General features: G+C 33.6%; 1 protein-coding gene across 15 annotated transcripts in view; it reads right to left on the reverse strand.

Annotated features, from left to right (window-relative positions):
* Positions 1-22,348, reverse strand: part of PICALM (phosphatidylinositol binding clathrin assembly protein) — a 120,246-nt gene that overhangs the window by 17,448 nt on the left and 80,450 nt on the right. For 2 of the 15 annotated variants that reach the window (XM_037042891.1, XM_037042883.1), the window contains exons 12-18: positions 20,521-20,624; positions 15,089-15,238; positions 6,502-6,609; positions 4,228-4,344; positions 4,100-4,130; positions 3,822-3,921; positions 1,095-1,118 (exon numbers count right to left, since the gene is read on the reverse strand). In XM_037042891.1, coding sequence (XP_036898786.1) covers positions 1,095-1,118; positions 3,822-3,921; positions 4,100-4,130; positions 4,228-4,344; positions 6,502-6,609; positions 15,089-15,238; positions 20,521-20,624 — 634 coding nt within the window. Of the gene's footprint in view, positions 1-1,094; positions 1,119-3,821; positions 3,922-4,099; positions 4,131-4,227; positions 4,360-6,501; positions 6,610-15,088; positions 15,239-20,520; positions 20,625-22,348 lie in introns of all 15 variants that reach the window. The other 13 variants (XM_037042890.1, XM_037042882.1, XM_037042893.1 and 10 more) reach the window with 10 other exon arrangements.

Consider the following 22,348-nt stretch of genomic DNA (forward strand, 5'->3'; position numbering starts at 1 on the left):
TTACCCAGAGTAATATTACTAAATGTTTTTCTAGGCACTTCAGTTTTTAAGCAAAAAGTAAAAATAAAAAAAATCAAAATCCCAAATCAATTAGTAATTTGATCTTCCAAAAAAATTAGTTTCTAAGGACTTCATTCACTTTTTTCAAAGAACCCCAAAGATTTCAAAGTACTACTGAGCATGATTATTTCTACAAAGTACACAGTTCTTACAGAAAGTATATATATTAGCATTACTTCTTATTTATTCCATAAATGACTTAAACTATCTTCTACAAAGCAGCAAATTGGAAAAGTAATACATTTTTATATCTGTTAATACTTTAATGCTTAAAAGAGCTACCTACCACTAAGATGTGTTTAAGTTTCCCTCCTCCTGCTACTTTAACTCATACTCTAGAAATACGTATTTTAGATATATTTGCTGTCTTAACAACATTCCCTGCCTATGGTATTTTATGATGAAAACTAAAACTGAATGCAGGTGGTGGAAGACCAATAACATTGCTGAAACATTTAAAAAAGACCAAAAAACAAATAAACAAAAAACAAAAACAAAAACAAAAAAACCCCTGAAAATATATGGCAATTTGAACAAACGCATGGAGAAGGTAAATGAAGCGCAACTAAAGTGAATAGTTAAAAGTTTAGTATTTGGATGAGCATATAGAACTTATTGGTCTCTACCTACTTAAAAACTGAGAGCTGCAAGAGCGGCAGACACACTGCCAAGTACAGCAGAAGCCTGTAAGATTTCATGCAGTTATTATTTTCAACATTACCACAATCAACATTTCCCTTCATTCAGAAGTCATCAAGTGCATAGTGGCAGCACAGATACACACACAGACACCCAGCCATCTGGCAGCAAATGGCAGAATATTAAGCAAGAAAAAAAATTTATATTTTCCATGCCATCATCAGAATCAATTCTGCAACACACCCATGAAGTTGGTAGATGCTTGGGAGAATTTTGGCACATTGAAAATCTGAATGTGAAAACAAGTAATAGCTGAAAGGTTATGAGATCCTGCTATAGCAGTGGTTAATAGCATGCCAATTTATTGCAAAAAAGGCTAGTTTTTGGTCACTTACGTATTGTGGAAAATGCATGCCATTCTGTTTTTCCCAGGGAGAACAATTACATAATGCAATAACACTGGATTAGAACAAGTACTTACACAACAGAAAATACACAGAGAGCATTTTAGTTCACATGTACATTCACTAACTACCTAAAATCCCTTGTATTTCCAATATCTAGTGGAAGAACATCTATACTAAAACACTATCAAGGTTGACAAGGGAAACTCAGTCTTTGACATTATCCCCTTGCATATGTAATAGTTCACTGATTACAAGTGTCATTAAAAGATAAAATCTATTAGTAGTGTCAACAGCACAAAATTCAGTGCATCCCATCAACAAGGCTGCATCATGTAACGTCTACTACAGGAAAAAAAGCAAGCATAATTAAAAGAATTTGTAGTATAACATCATACATTTTAATAAAATACCAAAGAATTTTTTGAAATTAAAAAAAATTCAAAAACCTTGACAGTGTTTAAGGATTAATAAAAAGGTTAGAAATGTACAGAAATGTCATAAGCAGCAGTCTACCTAAGTAGTGAATCACGACACCAGCCCTAAATGTTATTAAAAAGAAATTCTATAAAATACACAAATAATTTAATGAAAGGTTAAAAGATGATACATATCATCATATATAACACAGCACCATAAATATAGCTCTCAATAACTTACATCCAAATTTTAGGTGGTTAGGTGTCTGTTACATTCTAGTAGTCAATCGTAGGTAAAGTGCTAGCTACAAATTCCTAATATTTCATACACATTAATACTAATACAATACAAAATAAAAATTTCATGTATCTATCTTCTATGTTATCAATGTATAATTCACAGCTGAGGCTATAAAACCCACTAACCTAACCCTCCTGCCCTTCCCTAATCAGTGAGGTTTGTTACAGTGGGGGAAACACTGGATTCAGGGTCAGAGGAATGTTATTTCAATTTGAATCTGCTTTCTGGTTGCTTGGCGCCTGGAAAAAACATCATGAAACTTCATCCTTATAACTGCAATGATACCTACTCAAACACCTTCACTTCATGAGTGTACCGTTTACAGACTAAAGATAGTGCCTGGGTGTGTATAAAAAGTAAACTAATTGCAAGGTTTTATTATTAGTGATGGTAGTGACTTCTATCAGCAAAAAGTTACTGCCTTAAAAAGGCAGCTAAATCAATATTATGTTCTATTTATGAAGTCTGAAGATATGAGGACTTTTTAGATAATGTCCCACAAAATTTTAACAGCACACTATTTTATGATTAACCTAAGGAAAATAGGGCAATGCCCCAGAAGGTATTTAATAATGAGTAACTGTTACAAGGATAATGGGGGGTCTCTAGTAACAACAAAAAGGCTACAGTGTGTAGCTTGTGTTGTTAAAATGCCCCTATTAGAACACTGTTACAAGAAAATATGTTTCAAATTGTTCCATAAGAAGGAAATGGTCTTCTCTGACCCAGGAAGACTTATTGGGATGGTAAAACAGCAGCTGGCCAAGATTAGGAGTACAACCACGAAGGTACACTGGAGTAATTACAACCGAGTAATTAAAAACAGTTAATAGAACTTCAGTGCAATGCAAACTAATTATTTAGCATATATAATTAATCCTCATTCTTCATAGATTCTGTATTTTCAAATTTACCTACATGCTAAAATATATTTGTAATCAGAAAATAAGCTTATAATGCTTCTGAGGTTATTTATGGACATGTGTGGAGTGGTGAACAATTTGTCTTCCTATGCCATTTGTTCCCAGCTTAGGTCAAACAAAGTGAGGGTCTGCCTTGTTTCAGCTGTAACAGGAAGATGACCAAAGGATGGGGAAGGAAGCAGTAGCAAGAAGCCTTGGCTCTGTGGCCATTGGACAGGACTAGAATCTCAACTCTGGTACCTGTTACTGGGGTGGCCTCAGACAAGTCACTTTAACACCTCTAAACCTCATTCTCTCTTTTGTAAAAGAGAAAATACATAATTTACCAGAAGTAGTTTTTAAGAAAGTTATGATTATAATCTAGGTAACACGCACGTGTGTGTATGTACATGTTTATACCCACACACAGTTGACTTGCTGCTGTTATGTTCTTCAAGTCACACTAACACTGAATTAGTAAGCACTGAACCACTGTTGGGGAAATGTGTGTGTGAACCTAGCAGTGGTTCAGTGTTTGGTGACTTGAAGAACATAAGTGCAGCAAATGAAGAGAATCGACTGTACAAATTATATGACAATATTAATAAAAGCCAAGCAACTATAGTTTCTTTACCAATGGTGAGATCAGAAAAGATTAAATGTTATTTCCTAGGTAAATGAATAATACATCTGAAACCAGTGGTAAAGAAGAGTAGTGATTAAGAGTATATGGCTACCTAGGATCTAAAAATCTACCGTAATTTTTACAAATTCTGTAATCCTTAAATTTGTGTCTCCAATTCCTCATCTGTAAAATGGGAACAATAACAGTTGCTACCACTTAAGGCTAATTTAAAGATTATAACCATTATTTACTAGAATATGACTGACACAAGTAACCTTTAAACAAACTGTAGCTACTAAAATGTACCTGCAAGTAGTCAATTAAGCCTCCTTAAAGGAAATAGACTATTTATATTTCTAAAACTCAATAATGACAATCTTTTCATTTATGCCTATCACTTTAAAAACATTTTTATGTTACACATTTATCTAGATTATTCATGTTAGTACATCATAAGCTCTTCTGACTCACCATTGTTGCAGCATTCCAAGCAGTTGTTGGTGCAACTTTTGGTTGCCAGTTAGACCCTCCAGTTAGCTTCTTTTCACCTGGCTGGCTCCAATTTACGTCACTTTAAATAAATATAAGTAAGCATAGTAAATATGTGTTATTATGAAGTTTCTTTATTACATATTTAGACTGAAAACAGAGCAGTCAAGATGCAGACGACATCTCTACACACACTTTCTAGATGAAAGCCAAATCCACCTACAAGCAGCACCTGGGAAGAAATACAAATAAAAACTCACTTCTTAGTGGTTCCATTTCCAATGCCAAGATCTAGGACAGGAAGAAAATAAAGCAGTTAAAACCTAGATTTAAAAAAAAATAAAACAACTTATTTTGAAGAAGAATAGAGGACCCAAAGAGTACTTACTGCCTACAAGGTTGGCCAAGGATGAATCCAGATCATCAGATACTAACTTGTTAGGTGGAAGTTTGGCAGCAGGAAGACTCTGGTTCTGAGAGGCCACTGTTGGTTTGAGGAGTCCACCTAGTTCATCAAAGCCTTAAAGTTACAAACAGATGAAATAGGACTTGTAAGGAACTTTATAGTGCTACAGCTTTCTAAAGGAGGTCTCTGCCTTTTCTCCTTGTTTGCTAATTTACTGGAGAAGTCCTCCAAAATTTGGTAGTAAATATACTCTTAAGTTAAAAAAGGGCCCTGGCTGGTGTAGCTCAGTGGATTGAGCGCGGGCCTGCGAACCAGAGGATCGTGGTTCCATTCCCAGTCAGGGCACATGCCTGGGTTGCAGGCCGGTTCCCTGCAGGCCAACTCTCAGCAGGGGACGCACAAAAAGCAACCATACATTGATGTTTCTCTCCCTCTCTCCGTCCCCTCTAAAGATAAATAAATAAATAAATAATTTTTTAAAAAAAAGTTAAAAAAGAAGAAATTCACCAGTAAAGTGAACTGACTGAGAAGGCTATATATGCTTTGACAGAATAAGTTGTCTTATGATAAAATTACTTTAAGGTTAAAGGGGATAAAGAAAGAAGCACTCAAGTAAACTATTCTTATTCCCAAGTTGTAAAGGAGAAAGGAATAAAATGCAATTTTTCCCCTCACCTAACAAAATTTTCTTAAGACTCACTTATACCTGAAGCAATACAGGCAAAAAATACATATCTAGAAACCTTGAGGAAAGTTTCTATTAAAAAATAATATTTTGCCTGACTGGTATAGCTCAGTGGATTGAGCACAGGCTGCGAACCAAAGGATCACTGGTTCAATTCCCAGTCAGGGCACATGCGTGGGTTGCGGGCCAGTTCCCAAATGGGGGGATGTGTTGAGAGCCAACCACACACTGATGTTTCTCTCCCTCTCTTTCTCCTTCCCTTTGCCTCTCTCTAAAAAAATAAATAAATAAAATCTTTAAAAAAGGAGAATATTTTAAAAAGAAAAAAAAGAAATAATATTTTGACCTTTTTATACTCTTCAAAGTGGTGAATGTTAAGTATATGTAAAATAGTATATTAAAGCCAGTCAAAATGAACCATCAGGTAAATTCTTTGGTTCTGTCTAAAATCAGCTGAACTAAATTATACCTTAGAAATTGCTAAATAATGTTCTAATTCCATAAAACCATGTAGTAAACAAGGACACTGCTTAGAATTTGTTTAAAAAAAATCCCTTATGGTTCTCTACCAAAGGGAAGATAGAAGGTGAGATAATCCAATCAATGGAACCTAGAGGACGAAGAGCATAATCTGAGGATGCCAGAGAATTTGAAAAAGTCATCAAAGATGGTGGTTTACAAAATATAAACAATTGGTCTATATTTTCTTTACCCCTTTTCCCAGCAAAATTAACTCAAAAGGAAAAAGTGCGTCAAAAAACATAATTATAAGCCTACTAGTGTAGAGAAAAAGAAAATACTTAGTCCACACATATTCATATCAGCTTACTTCTTTATTTTTGAATGGCAACTAATTGTATATTATAAAATTAAGAATATCTCAATATATTTCTTTAAATGGTTTGAATTTGAACCAAAATTCAATGGAACTGGCCATCCCATGGAAAGAAGAGAATTGTCAATCTGACAGAAATGCTTAACTTTTATAAATTTCAAAAAAATGTTCCAAACAAAATGTTAAATGGAAATAATTAAGTGGAAACTTGGTTCTATGATTTAAAGTACTTTGAAGACAAATGAACAAGCATACTATAGTAAGAATCACCCTCAAAACAATACAAAACCCCTATACCTACAGTTCTGATATTTAATACATTCTAGCTGTTTATAAATGGACTATAGAAGTCAAAGCATGACAGATTCTATTTTCCTAGTTTTCAAAAAGCCAATTTCCTTTCAGTAAAGGTAAAAGTTGTAATGAATAAAAGGCCTAATAATCTACACACAGCCACTATCACTTTAGTTCTCTAATATGAGCAAAATTTCTTCCCTGCCCTTCTCATTCAGTTCTGGGAGAAAACAAAATCTTCCCAGAGTCAAAAATGCCACAAAGAAAGAGAAACAGTTAACAGTCCCTTGACGTTCTCATCTAGTGCTTGGGAGAGGAGGCATAACTTCTTTGGTTAGTGAAATTTAATCTATTTATATATGTTAAAAGGAGCATTATCTATCCTTACACAGAATCTAAATTAGAACAGTATAGTAAAGTTAATAAAACAATTTTTTCTTACCCCCAGAATCTATAATAACGTTGGTAGATTTATTTCCAAACACAGATTCAAAGTCAACATTAAGGCCAGCTGAAGGATGGGGCTGTGCAACTGGAGAAGGAGTAAATCCTAAGAAAAAACAAAATGCAAAGAGCTCAATTCTTCAATAAGTCTACATATATCTCTCTTTAATGTTAACAGAATGAAAAAAGCAATATATTCCCACAACAAAAATAAAGCCAACCCTCAAAATGTTTCCTACACCACCACATCTTTTTGTGATTACATGACCCATAACAAAAATCCCACTGACAAAGAAAACAAAAACATAACACCAACTGATGTTGAACTAGTAGTATCTTTCGTTACAGGAAAAAAAATTTTTTTACACCTAATGTTGTATATTGATGATCTCTTAAAAAATGAACACATCTAAAATATATACAATGTGAAGATTTATTTGGGAATGATATAAGTAGTCTATGTTGCTTTAAAAATAGATGAATCCATTTAATACCTCTAAGTCTTTTTCCTTCTACCAATTCACCTTCCATATTTCTCTCTTTCCTTCCTTCAATGATTAATAAAGTTATACGGTTACATTCATTTCAGATGTGACAGGATTCTGAAAGTCACAGCCCACTAATCCTTACTTTCTCCTTGTATCATGGTGCCTGTTGAGTATCAAAACCCACCTCCCACCCCAACAAACCAGACCATTTTGAACTCCAACTTCAACTTACTATTCCCAACAGTGGGGTTAACAAATATACAATCAAATACTCTAATTTACCTAACTCCAGTCGAAAATACCAGAATATAAAAAGCAACCCTTATTCTTTCTTGTCTGTTTTGTACTGATACTAGTGGTATGAAGTCAACAAACACCCAGCTCATGAAATGAGACTACACTGAGGTAACAAATATAAGGTTTTCAATTGTGTAAGGTTGTATTTTTGTGAGGTGAGGTTCTGAGTTTCCAGGGGCTGAAAAGAATTTAAAAATCTAAATTTTAAATCTAAAATTATTAGTACTCTCACATGGCTTGGGGAGCTTTCAAATCACTGAGTATATGCCCTAATAGAGAATAGTCTAGCAAAGATCACAAAGAAGGAATTCTTTCACTTTGTTAATAAAGGCTGTAACAAATGGCTCCTAAGTTTTCTTCCATCTCTAAATTCTATGAACTCAGAATGCAAAAAAGGAAGATAGGAAGGGAGGAGGAAAGGGAGGGAAGGTGGGAAGGAAGGAGGGAGGGAGAGAGAGAAGGAGGGAGAGAGGGAGGGAGGGGGGGAAGGAAGAAGAAAGGAGAGAGAAAGGAAATCTGATATTAGATTAACAACTGTATCATTAGGGAGAAGTTATAGTTTTAAGTCCTAAACATAGGCTCTCTTTCTTCCTCTTTCAAGCTTTCTGCTGAAGGACTTTCAGTATGTCAGAATCTCACTTTGAATTCTTAATGTACACCACACCAAGATATAAAGAAGTGCAATACAATGTTGTAACAAAAAAACTGGTCTTTAAAAAAACAAAACAGTAAAAAGTAGGACAAGATTTGGTGAAAAGTCAAAAAAAATCCTCAATGACGGGGGCCAGAAAGCAATGACTTATTATTAACAATGACTCACACAATCTGGTACACATCAGTAACACTACTTTAAAAGTAGCATTTTATATCATAGCATGAATATTCTGAATGGTACAAATTTTAAAGAATGTACAAAAAAGATCTTATTTCCCTAAGTACTTTAACCCTTAAATCAAAGACACTGGTCATACAATGACAGCACAAATACCATCAAAATGCAAAATAATTTGGTATATAAATCTGACCATTAGTCAAAAGGTTCCTAAAATTATACAGACTTGACAATTTAGCAGCATTTTAAATCGCACAAACTGTTTTAAGAATTATACCATGCATGGGTTTACTGGTTCTTTTCCCTACAAAAATACCTACTCAAGAAAGACAAAACTCTATCATGCTAAATTATCATAAAACTCTATCATTACAGTGTGAAAAGCATACAAACTGTTCTTTAAATCCTTCTGGAAACAATACTGGCTATAATGTCACTGAACACTAGATGATACATGGAACAATAATTGATAACTAGGACGGTAAGTGTGTCAAATTCCTATTTTTCTCCCACTGTCTCTCTCCCACTGACTTTCTGCAATTTGACTGATAATTAGACATAAGCCTATCTTTTATAATAACACAAAAACAACTTTATTACTTCCTGTAAAGAGAGGAGCCATTTTCTGAGGTTCCCAGGAGGATCCATCTGTGAAATTACATTATCACCTTAAAGTATAAAAGGTTTGGAAGTATACAAAGTAATTCAAAGCCAGTAGTTTAAACTTAAAAAGCTTCTACACAGACACAGAAAACACGTAAACATGAAATTTTAAATAATCTGTAATAGCTGATTAACTACCATGGAAGCAAGCAACATATTTTCAAAGTAACAGTCTTTTAAGTAATTAATAAATGCTGGTAACACACACACCTTAAAGGTTAGAGTTCTGCATTATAATGTCAATGCCTATTATCAACTTATTCACCCTCTGTCCCTGGATCACTTTTTGGAAGACTGTCAAGGGTTGTCAACCTTTAGTTTTCAAAAGTTATAATATTAATATTACCATTTCACAAGGAAATTTTAGAGACCAAAAAAAAAAAGAGAGATGAACAGACTCTTTGAGTAAAGGTCAACTTTAAGAAATAATCACTATGTTGAACTGCCTACACTTCCATTTCACCAAGGCCTAGTGAAAACTGTTACTAACCAACACTACTTCATAGAAGAACATTTAGAAACCACTGCCCTTCAGTGCAAATCTCAAGAGGACGATAATATATTAATGGAAAGGTACAAGCTGAACAAGCTTTGGGGACAGTAAGACATTTCAAACACCTTTAAGAAAAATTAGCTAGGTTGTTAATGGATTTTGGTGGCAGTTCCCTGATAAATGACACCTTGTACTTTTTTCTGAAAAGAACTGCTACTATTTATTAATTCCTATTAAACACTATGCAAAAACTTTATAAACATGGCATTAAATGTCATAATAACCCGCCCTGGCTGGTGTAGCTCAGTGGATTGAGCTTGGGCCTGCGAACCACACAATTGCGGTTCAATTCCCAGTCAGGGCACATGCCTGGGTTGCGGGCCGGTTCCCAGCAGGGGATCCACGAGAGGCAACCACACATTGATATTTCTCTCCCTCTCTCCTTCCCTTCCCCTCTAAAGACAAATAAATTAAATCTTTAAAAAATGTCATAATAACCCTATGATAGTTATTATTATTCTTATTTTGCAGATTAGGAAACTAAAATATTATAAAATTTACCCAAGTTATCAAGAATTACAACCTGTCCTGGCTGGTGTGGCTCAGTGGATTGAGCAGTGGCCTGCTAACCAAAGGGTCATTGGTTCGATTCCCAGTCAAGGCACATGTGTGCGCTGTGGGCCAGGTCCCCAGTGGACAGGTGTGCAAGATGCAACCACACATTGTTGTTTCTCTCCCTCTCTTTCTCTCTCCCTTCCTCTCTTTCTAAAAATAAATATATAAAATCTTTAAAAAAAAGGTGTAAACCCCAATTTGTTTGATTATACAATCTATTAGGGGTTTTCACTTTATACTAAGTAATTAATCTGATATAAACCAGTAGGCAAAAAATTAATTATTAATTATTTTAGCTATAGAAATTAACCATATCTATTCATCAGGACTATTCAAGTTTTAGGAACTTCTTGAGCTTTTCACAGAAAATGTTGGCCAAAAAGTAAACCCTTGGCAATTTAAAAATTTAAGAACAATGCAAAAACAATCAGTGCTCAAAACTGTACCTGATGATTAAATAATAATTTAGGTAAAAAGTATATTCCAAATACAAAATAATCTGCATACATAAGATAGTTTTAATGATAATTCTATGCGCCAGGGATAGTGCTGGTCAGCGTTGGTGGTATAGTGGTAAGCATAGCTGCCTTCCAGGGATAGTGCTGGATGTTATAAAGCCAGATAGGTAAACCTCAAGGCAATCCTACAAAGACGTTATTTATTATCCCAATTTCCATAGGTTTAGAAAGGTTAAAAACTTGGTTGGGTTAAGCCACACAGGTTAGGGAGTAGAACTGGAATCTAAACCCAAGTTCATTGCATTCCAAACATATTTTTCCATCTAATGAATGCCCTCATATATTTCATTTTAAGCACTTTTAACCACATCCAATTCTCGCTGCCAGTCAAAAATCTCAATTCTTCAGCTTTGTCAAACTTACTTTTTAATAGCAACTAAGTAATCAATTTATGTACACACACACACACACATGCACAAAATCAGCTGGATTTCAATGTTTTAATTCTACTGCATTGGTCTAGAATATATTTGGAAAGACAGAGAAAATATCAAATTGGCCATACCTCTTTGGAAATTGCATGCCATTTCTATGCCTTTTGCATAGTGGTGAAAAGCATGTCTCTCTGTCCAGCAGAATCTCCACTAACAGCTGTGCAACAACTTAAGTCAAAGTCATCTACTGTTCTATCATTACACCTATCTGAACAGCTTTAAATTCCGTAAGCCTGTAACACTAAAATGTTATAAACTTTTCTGAGAATTTTAAAGTTTTGGGTATAAATGAAAGTAACTGAAAGATGACAGGTATCCATTCACAACACAATAATGAGTTTCAATCAAGGAAACAAAATTCAGCAATTATTGATCTGTTCTTTAAAAGCAAATAAGTATTTTTCTTACAAATACTTTAAAAAATTCATTTTAAGAAAAACAATAGAAAGAAATTCCTCTTGCATTAATGGATAAATTTTAAACATAGCATTACAAATCCCCAAATAAAGCAGCTAGCTATAGTAGAAGCATCACGGCACATATGGATAGTATTAGGATAAGCCTGAGTATCAGAAAAACAATCTGACAAGGTACCTTGGTTTGGTGGGGTTTAGTGGATATGAATACTGTAAACAGTTTGTGCTCAGACTCCTCTGCCTGGATGGGGTGGGTGCAGGAGGCACACCCTCCCAAGACTCACTGTGGAGATCTTCCCCTCTTTATTTAACTGGAACTGAGGGGAGCCCTGGTCTGGAAGTGGGGGTGGGGTATCCTGGGCCACAGAATGCTAGTTGCTTTAGGGGTACCCATGCCTCTGCCCTCACCTGGAATCATTGTTGCTGCATCTAATCAAACTTCTCCAGAAATAAAGTGAGAATAATTCTTAAAAAAAAAAAAAAAAAAAAGACTCCAACAAGGCATATGAGTGTGTGTGTGGGTGGGCTGGGGGGGGTGGGGGTAGAGCACAGTTAAAAGAAAAATAGAGTTATTAAAAACAAACAAAAACCCAGGGGAGTCCAGGTACTTGGCATTTTCAAATGAAAACTCACTAAAAAGAGCACTTAAGTCTTCATTATTAGTACTATATTTAAAATACATATATATTATATTCACAACAAATTTTAATAACCAAAACTGTATCTGCTTAGATAAAAAAATATGAAGAAGTTGGCTTTTTAGCTAATATTAATCTGTTGTCTAATGTCTTATTTTACAGATGAGGAAGCAGGTCTAGGCAAGGTTACAGGCATGACATAGCTGGGACTACCACCCACTCCCCCTGACTTGTATATAATTCAGAGTTCTTGTAACTTTAATGAGGACAAGCTCCCCAGCACACTCAGCATCGTATGATGAGATCAAGGTCCTCCTCTGGAAGGGGTTGTGGAGGCTACACCAGCTATCCTCTGATTTTTATGGGTTGTTCTTAATCCTACATAGCACTGTTTGGCAAACTATAGGCTTGGCCTATTTATTTTTACAAGACCCTGTGAGCTAAAAATAGTGTTCACATTTTAAAAGGTTGTTAAAATGAAAGAAAGGCAGAGAAAACAAAATGAGAGACAAGAAAAATGTACAATCAAGATTTTCTGTATCCTGTAAACACTCAAGTATTTACTATATGGTATTTACATATAAAGTTTACTGATCACTGTTCTAGAGCAGAACTAGCCAGTAGAACTTTCTAATAATAGAAATGTTCTATAAATCTCTCATGTACAATATGGTAGTGGCTAGTCACACATGCCACTGAGCAATGAAAAGTGTGGCTAGTACCATTTAGGGAATCATGTTTTAATTTTATTTAGCATTTAGTTGTAATTCAAGTTTAAATGACAGCATGTGGGCAGTGGCTACTCAGGTGACGCAGCTCTAGGCCTGGCACACCTTGGGTGGTCCTTTCATGCTTTCACTACTCTGAGGAAGAAACTATGGGAATTTTTATTACACAACTTACTTCTTAGAACTTAACTTGGGTTGTAAGGCTTCTTATGAAAAAATGTCTCATCTAGGGAGGCATCAGCAAACGATAGCTGCATGTCTTTGTAAATAAAGTTTTGGAACACAGCCATGTTCTTATGTTTACGTATTTTCTATGGCTGCTTTCAGGCTATAATGTCAAAGTTAAGTAGCTGCGACAGAGACTGTGTGGCTCACAAACCAAAAATATTTACAATCTGACCTTTTAGGCATGAGTTTACTGACCCCTATTCTAGACTAATGCCTAATGGCTGACATGTTTGATTTTGTTTCCCTTTCTGTGCTCATTTTCATTAAAAAATGAGTATTTAACAAGTTTTTTTCTATTGACAAAAATCAGCACATGTAAGGTTTTTTTTGTACACTTTCATTTGTGCCATTTGTTCTCAGAAAGAGAATATAAAGACTTAAATGGGAGTCTGTACTTACTTAAGTGAAAAGAACTTTTTGCAGGGCAAAGTTGCAAGTTTGCTGCCTCAGGCTTTGCTCCCAATAACTGGACTATCTCAGTCGATTTAACTTTTCTAGGACTCAGGTGATTCATCATAAAATGGTGGGAATATTCGCTTACCAGCATGAGTGTTGAGCTGGAGGTCTTTGAAAAACTCTGAATCACCAGTTTTATTATTTTGATTTTCAAATGCACCTGCTCACCTTGGCTATATAAGGCCATCAATTTTACTAATCTGCATTGCTTTTTGGTCTTCTTTGTCTCAACCCATAGGCCTTTAACTTCAGAAACATTAGGAAAATGACATTTCCAGTATATATTCCTCGTTATAGACCTTCCTTGAAAAGCCAAACTAATTCAGTAACTCTCATATAATGGCTTTTATTTTTTTATTCTGCTTCTGTTTGAACATGAAATAGTAAGAGCCTTTAGCTTAAAGTCGCTGCCCTCCATTCTGTCCCTTTTCAGTGCATATAGATGTGACAGCCTGAAGTCCATGCACTGTTCTAACCTAAAACAGGAAATAACATATGGCCCAAAGTGAAGACATCTGTTTCCTATCTCCAAATTAAGAAAACAGACTAAAAAGATATGAGCAGCCATATTTACTAAACATATACTAGTTCATACATACTCAATATAAAGAATATATACACTTGTAAGAAATAAAAAAATAAACTCCAAGGATAACTCTAGTAACCTCTCACTATCAAGCAAATCAAGCACTCCGTTTGACAAATTTTCTAAAAAATAACAAAATGTAAAATTTAGTTTCAATCACTTTTTACACAATTTAATGTATTATAATGACATAGAGGAATTATTGCAATGCATAATTACACTTTGGAGCTATCAGACTAGTTACATATAACTAGAGTACCTGCCTTGGAACATTCTCAAGTCTCCCAACTATTGCCTTCTTAGTCACCCCCTTCCTCCTCCTCTTTCAAATACATCTAACAGTGTATTCAGAGTATGGCCACATGACCTCTACCCAGGGTTACACAGATGACTTGTAACCCTGGGTATAGATCACCTTAAGCAATTCTGTTGATTTGCATGAAAGCAGTTTCACCATCTTTTAAGGGAGGTTTTAAGCATCATTTTAGCAGGACTCAAAAATATTTCAGTTTCATACATACTTAAAAATTTACTCTTCTTGAGTAATCATGGTGTGAAATTTACTGCAATTAGAGGTTATTCAGTTGAAGTTGCTTTATAGTCTCTACTTTTAATTTATCTCAAGGCTAACAATGAAGTGAAATTCTTAAGACACAGACAGAGGATATACATGGATTTTAGACATCTAAAATTGTACCAGTCACAGTTCAAAAAGGAAAAAAAAGATTAAGATAGCTACTAACAGAACCACCCTGAAAGCTACTATCATAAGCACTCTCTCCCATAAATACAGAGGAAAAATATAATAAGCACACTTGAATGTGCAAATTTAAGGAATGTTACTCTTCACCCAACTCTCCTAATAACCAGCTCTTAGAACTAATACACAGGACGCAGCATGTGATGCTAGACAGTTTGAGTATTGCAATATAATATGACAGACAATAAAACACTAAAAAGTCTAACTTTAAAGGAAATTTTCTCTTCTAAAAACTTGCATTAAATGAAATTAGGGATATTAGTGTCAATTAAAAAACCTCAGTACATTATTGCTATCCAGTTATTTTAAAACTTGATATTAAAATCCAAAGTAATTATTTCAGTGTTTTAAAAAATAATGAATGGATACATTAAAAAAAAATCCTTAGGCAGTATAAACATTAATTGGAAAGAAAGGTTAAATGGTACATTACCAACAAACATTTCATGAGTAGGTGTCCTAGTAGTAAAAGTGGATACATCTGAAGAAATGGGAAGGTGAACATCACCACTACTTTTTGTGAGGAAAGGATTTAAGCTTGGAATGGCATCATCAACAGCATCTACAGTAGCAGAGAAAGGATCTGTGTAGTCCAGTGCATTACAGCAAAACGAAGAAAGGAAGTAAATTAATTAGTATTGTAATTAGTCAAAAGATGCAAAGTGAAAAGTAGTAGCTTTATTATTGTTTATTAATCTTAAATGCAAAAATACCTAATCAACGAGAAGGAGAACTGTACTTAACATATTTTAAAGTGAATTCTCAGGAAAAAAAAAACATTAATAGTAGCACACTAAGGGCCGATCTGCTTTCTCACATTAGGAAGCCATGGTACCAGGTAGTTAAAAAAGATTAATAAACAAAATGCTTCTGTAAAAGAGCCAGCCACCTCAACCCATTTTCCAGCCCTAGATGGGAATACATTGGCTTTGGTGGCACAGCTGTGTTTACTCAAAGCTGGTAACTCTTGTATAGGTTCAGAGGTAGGAAATAAGAAAATAAAGATAAAGAAAAGATCTAATGATGGGGTAAGGGATCTTAGAAAATTAAGAACAAAGGCCATTTAGTAGACTGTGAACAGCTTTGAAGGCTGAACTAAGAGTTTTAAAGACTGGCTTTAAAATTTTGTTGAAGAAATAACAAAAGTATTGTTCACGATTGTGTGTGTGTGTATATATGTGTATATATATATATGTATGTTAGCGTATATACACACACACACATATATATACACACTATTACCAAATTCTACACACAAAGTTGTTTTAAAATCCAGTATTTATTGTACCCATATCTCATTCAAGATAATTGTCATTCTAATGATTGAAAGCCATTCGTTCCACCTTAAGTAAACAGAGAGGAAAATATAGAGTAGCAAAAATATAGTGTCAGAATTTTTTCTCTTGTAAACACAATAAAAAATGAAAAGACAACAACTGGTTGTCTACTCTAATTTGTGACTCTCACTGAATACCGTGGTACCTTCACAGTATCAAGCACTGTATTTTAATCTAAAACTGTGTGATGGAACAGTAAGCAGGCAGCAATGACCAAAGACCAGTCTCATTCACTATGATATAGGCATACTTTCTTTAAAGTCAATAAATTCAAGGCATATACACAAATCCCACGTTTACAAAAGAAAAATATAAAGAGAATATTGAGGTTACTGGCTTAAATATAATCTTTTAAAAATCTTTTTAAAACATTAATTTTTGTATCATTTAAGGCCCCTTCTAGGAATTAAGCATTAATATGGAACATCAATTCACAGCCAAAAGTCAAGTCTTACAAAGGTATCAAAACTCATTGGTGTACTATGCAAACTCAAATGAATCATGTTTTAATATCTTTCTCCCTCCACTCTTCAATAAATGGAACATTGAGGAAAAAGAATCAGAAAAAAAAATAATTCAGAAATAAAAAGTTGAAAATAGGTATGTTAGATTTTCTGTATTAAATAAAATTGTAACAATAACCACTCTTGTACAAGAGCTGTATTAAGTTTAGAGTTGATCAATTTGGTTCAAAGTCCTATTTTTTAAATATGCAATAAGGGCATGGAGTTGTAAAGTACATTAAACTCTGTTGGACTATAAGCAACAAAGAACACCTCTCCAGTTTTCCAGGCAAAAGAAGCCATGAGAGAGGCCATTATAAAAAAAGACACACTTTTCTCAAACAGATCCATTGGTTTATGGGAAAATGTGTGTTTGGGAAAGGTCACTAGTTATCTGCTGTTCTACTGATTGATAGTGTTTTACCCATGTGCATAATATCAATCATTTTTTATTATTTGAAACATCCTAGAGAAGAATATGCAAGTACATATATATTGAAGTCAATAAGACTACAAGAAAAAACAGCTTTTAAACTACATGACAGAATACTACAGGTACTCTACATAATGTTAATATAGGGATGCACACTATACTATAAATAATAAAAACATTCATTAAAACAAAAAAATCATGTCCTAGCTATTCCAATTAAACTTCACTCACTAGACTGGCAACTTTACTCTAAATTCCTTAAACTTTTTAAAATTACATTTTTCTTTGTTTTTATCATTATGAATTTGGAAGTTTAATTTTGTTACACTAGAGGCATAGAAAAAAATTCAAAAAAGTAAAAAGAGAGATTAAAAAAGAACCAGTCCAGTCATAGTCTAGTCTTTACACACAGAAAATTGAGTTTCTTTTCAAAAAAACATTACACTTTGTGCCAGTTGAGAGTAAAGCAAATTAAACTTCAGAATAAAAACTTCTGTTTGGCCTGAACTAAATTTTAAAAACCTGCTTAAAATATACAACAGTGTACTAAGTTGACAATATTGTATATTTTAGATCTGTTTTAACATTTTTCAAAGCAATGAAAACTTACATTGTCTCACATATTAGTATTCAATACCAACTGCTTGGTTAGACTCGAGACCATTTCTTGAAAAACCAAAGGCTCATTAATAACGTAATGAGGGGAACAGGAAAGCTTGTGTTCTCTCTCTTCGATAGAATCTTAAATGCCTTTCACATAAACATACAAACCTTACTTCCCTTTAACTCTCTATCACTAACCTATCTGTGACTGGGAATATACATCATCTCTGTGGTGCTTACAATAAGAATTAAATTAAATTCCTGATCTGTTAACATCCATTTTTAGCAAATGAAAAGCAAGAGAAGCACAGGATAATATAATCATCAAAAATAAGTATCTCTCAGCACTATAAAGGTAGCATGAGGTAAAATGTTACATATTTCAAATGTTCAGGTAAATGGTTAATTTCAAAATCTTTAAAAATTTATCATTATAATCAAACCATTTTATATATAAGATTTATTTATTTATCTCAGTCTAACTTTAATCTTAACAATAAAGTAAAAGATCTTAATTTGAACTGCATGGAAATGAACGATCCACTACGTTAAAAAAGCATTCAAAATTTTTGCTTAAAATTCTCTTCAACTATCCAATATGCAAAAGTCAAAACTCTGAAATTATCACCAACTCAGAAACCAAAAATCTTTATGTGAAAGTCAAGGCAAGATTTAATTCTTCACCTAGAAGGGTAGCTTAGTTGGTTAAAGTGTTGTCCTAATACCTCAAGGTTGTGGGTTTGATTTCCTGCCAGGGCATATACAAGAATCAACCAATGAATGTATAAAAAACTGGAACACAAACAAAAAAAAAAATCAATGTTTCTCTCTCTTTTCCTTCTTCTCTCTTGAAAATCAATAAATTAAAAAAATCAAATGTTCATTAAAAACATATTTAATTCTTCTTAAATTGGGGAGTTCACAGTAAAGATCACTGTCCTTTCCTCATTTATAATGATAAACTTTTCTGCCTCTGTATGCTCCCACTGTACTTGACTTATATTTTTAACAATTTAAACAGTCTCATTTGTATACAGCAAGTGTAATGTTAAATTATAGAAAAATTTTTGATAAAGATTGTACACAGGGCAAAATAACAAAAAATGGAAAAATAAAACATAATTAAATGTATTCCAACATATTGTATTCACACATAGACTGCTATGGAATATTTCTCATAATAGATACAGAACAATTCTTAAGGGCTGAAATTACTTAAAATTATTCTCCCATGGTAACAGTATATTTGCCTTCCTAGGTGAACTTAAAATAATTCCAAACAGTTAATATTCCAAATAGTTAAATTCTTTAACTTGTTATAAAAATTAATTTTATATGACGTTCAGACAAAACAATTTCAGTGTTAAGGTTTTTTTATGCTATATTAGTTCTCATTAGCCTTCTGTAAAATTTTTCATTATGAGAAAAACAACTTTTCAATTTTAATTTAGAAAGACTATTCTTTTTTAAAAGGAAGCAAAGTGAAACTGCTTAAATGACCGTGCTACTTCTACTACCCTTTTGTAAAGCAATGTACAATAAGCAAAAGATAAGCAAGTTTTGGCAGATTAAAAATCTTAAAACTAGGACTTATTATTAGGACATTAGGAGACTCCATTCTTAATCTGAAATAGCTGTCTATACTCCATGCAGATAAATTATTCTAAAACATCTGATTTTAAACTAGCTTATAATTTTTAGAAACTACTACTCCCAGATCTTAAGCTTTAGCTAAATTAAACTTGCCTTCAGAGACCACTAGTTTTTAGTTAAGTTATGGCTCACAAAATTTTGCTAAAAATCTATTATTTTAGTATTCCTGTTTTCTGACCTAAATTACAAACCAGAAATAACCAGTCTAGAAAAAAAGAAAATGCCCATTCATTCAACAAATATTTTAATTTACCTATTATAAACCAGACTTTGGGGGTATAGCACTGAGTAAAGTTATTTAAAAATTTCTGCCTTCACAGAGATTATGTTCGATTATATAAAATAGAGCCTTAAGAAATAACTATAAAAAAGTTCTTAAAACTCAAATTATTAAAAAAAGATGAAAAGTCTTAATTCATACACCATAATCTAATATTTTTTAATTTATCTTTGTTATGAGAGGTAAGCCAATCACAATTCAGATTTTACATGAGTCATATATAAATTTTAAGGTAGCTTGCCATTCACTAGAGTTCTCTAGACAGTGTCCTTTCTCAGAATCTCCTTACCCTCCAAAGTAATTTTTGAGTGTTTGTAACATAATACTTTCATATAATACAAACAGAAGCACCAAAACCAACCAAAAAAAAATGATCTGAAAACAGTCAAGACTGTCTAAGCAAGACTGCCTAAAAATCAACATGACGAGGCAGGCTTACTCCTTCAAAGATGCCAAGATCATGGTCATGACATGGTCACCTCCAGATCAAGCAACTACTTAAGGGCAGTGAACATTCCTGTTAGTACCAGGGGAAAACCTGTGAATACCAAAATCTTATAGATCTGAATTAAATCATCATTTTAAATACAAGTAGGATAAAGTTTGTCATGACATTGCTGGTCAGAACATGGTTCATTCATTGCCTGGTAACACCACATGGGTTTTATTATATACTTACATCAGATGAGTTCCTCCGCCCCCCACCCCCCACAAAGTAAATGTTTTTTCTATACCAAAAGTTAAATGACTATGACTCAATTTTCTGATTACAGAGTATAAATTCAACACTGAAAAAATAATTTTATGCTTATACATTTTGTCCTTCATTTCACCTTCATTAAACCCCATTTCATAATTTAAATGAACATAAATTCTAAAGTTACATTTATAAATAAAAATGTCTTTCAAAAGGGCAAACTGATTTACTACCATTTTAATATTTTCTAAGTTCTCATGTACCAAGCATAATCAAAACTACATAGATAAGTAAAATACCACAGAATAAAGAGGGGAGACGCCTATACAACATACAAAGCAGAATTCATTAATGCTTACCTCCCCACGTACTTGCTACCTGAGAAGCAGTTGACATAGGAAGTACAGATGGGTGAAAAGTTGACTGTTGCAAATCAAGCAAATCATTTGGTAGCTTTGATGTGCTATAAGGATATTTTGAAAAGATGATTTAATTATTAGATAAGCTTTGCTACATTAGCCACTCCCTTCTCCCACCCCAACAAATAAGAACATTAAAGAGAAAACCCCAATAATATAAATCTCAAAAGGAGGACAAGTTTCAGCAAGGTAACAATGGCATATCCCTCATACAACACAGTATTTCTAAGGAGGCCTAGAAAAATATTCAAATACCATATCCTCTGTTCACATAGGATTCAAATAATAATCCTCCAGGAAAGGATCAATTAAATTCCCCACTAAAATACCAATTTCCATACTGAAATGAACCCAAACAACATGATTCAGAAATATGAAACATTATGGCAATTTTAAAATTATTTAAGAAAATTTGCTGTCCCACTTTTAATTTTTAGAAGAACTTCACTTGCATTTGCAATACCAATACCCCTACAAAGTAAACCTCACCTCTAGTGCTTTGTAATCCAAACAACATATCAGTAATACAGGAAAAAAGTCATACCTGCATATATGACATAAAATTACAACAGAGCCATCCATCACACAATTCCAGGGGGACTGCTTATACGATACACCCCTCACTACAAGACTTTTCTGCAATTAAGGAATAACTCAAAACAAACAAACAAAAAAAAACCACCACCAACAACAAAAACAAAAAACCTAGAGTTTCCACAAATTGAAGCACTATGTGTAGCACAGCATAGATCACTTTTAAGTTACTAAAAACTGTTTCAAAGACCTGTCCTCTACATATTAAAAAACAGTTTTATTGGTAAATCAGTACATACATAAATACATTTAGAATATGATACAAGTATTCTGTAACACGCTGTAAGATTTGCCCTCAATTACTATTAAAAAGTGCTTTATCTTATACTTGTTTCATCCTTATTCGACATTGTTTTCCATTCATCTCCCCTCCCCACTGGAAAATCTGACACTCAATGTCATTTTCTTGGGGATTAAGAAAAGCAGCATACAAAAAAACAAAATGAAAGAATAAAGCTGAAAGAAAAGCATGTAACTAAATTCACCAAAAATCGACTAAGACTTTAGGGAGCAGGGAGCAGGGAGCAGTTGAGTTAATAAAGTTACATTAAGCTGTGACAGAAGTCAGTAGGTAGGAGAGAAGACCTTTTAAGGATGAGCTAATAAAATAAACAGTAACAACAATAAAAATCAAAGATAAACAAGCCAACAAAGAAACCCTTATCACTCTGTATGCTGCATTTACCATGTGCCAAAGACTGTTCTAAATCCTATCTGGGAGCCTGTTGGAAATGAAAAATCTTGGTCCTCAGAAATCACCTTCCAGGTGATTCTGGTGTTTGTTAAGGACTGGGAAGCCCTGATCTATACCACATGGTTATCTTATTTGGAAACTGAGATAAAAAAAGATTAAGAAATAACAGAACCAGAACTTGAACCACAATCTGACATCCACACTTCTACTTTAAACCACTGTGAGATTAAAGTCAGAGAAGATTTGAAAAAGCCAATTATTCTAATTTTCCTGGAAATATTCTATTTCTGCTGCTAAAAAAACAGCTTAAGCAACAAGATTATGGACATTGGTCTGGTGGGCTTCAAAATCCCAGAAATCTGGCAACTAAACCCTTACTGTGTTCCAGATTTCTGAGTTTAACACCAGGGAATACACATGAAAGACATTTAATATGTAATTAAAGGATATTTTGAAATACATATCATACCCATTATCCAT

The sequence above is a fragment of the Sturnira hondurensis genome, unplaced genomic scaffold (assembly GCF_014824575.4).
Source record: "Sturnira hondurensis isolate 20B ecotype Veracruz unplaced genomic scaffold, ASM1482457v3 Scaffold0003801, whole genome shotgun sequence".
Classification (NCBI taxonomy): Eukaryota; Metazoa; Chordata; class Mammalia; order Chiroptera; family Phyllostomidae; genus Sturnira; species Sturnira hondurensis.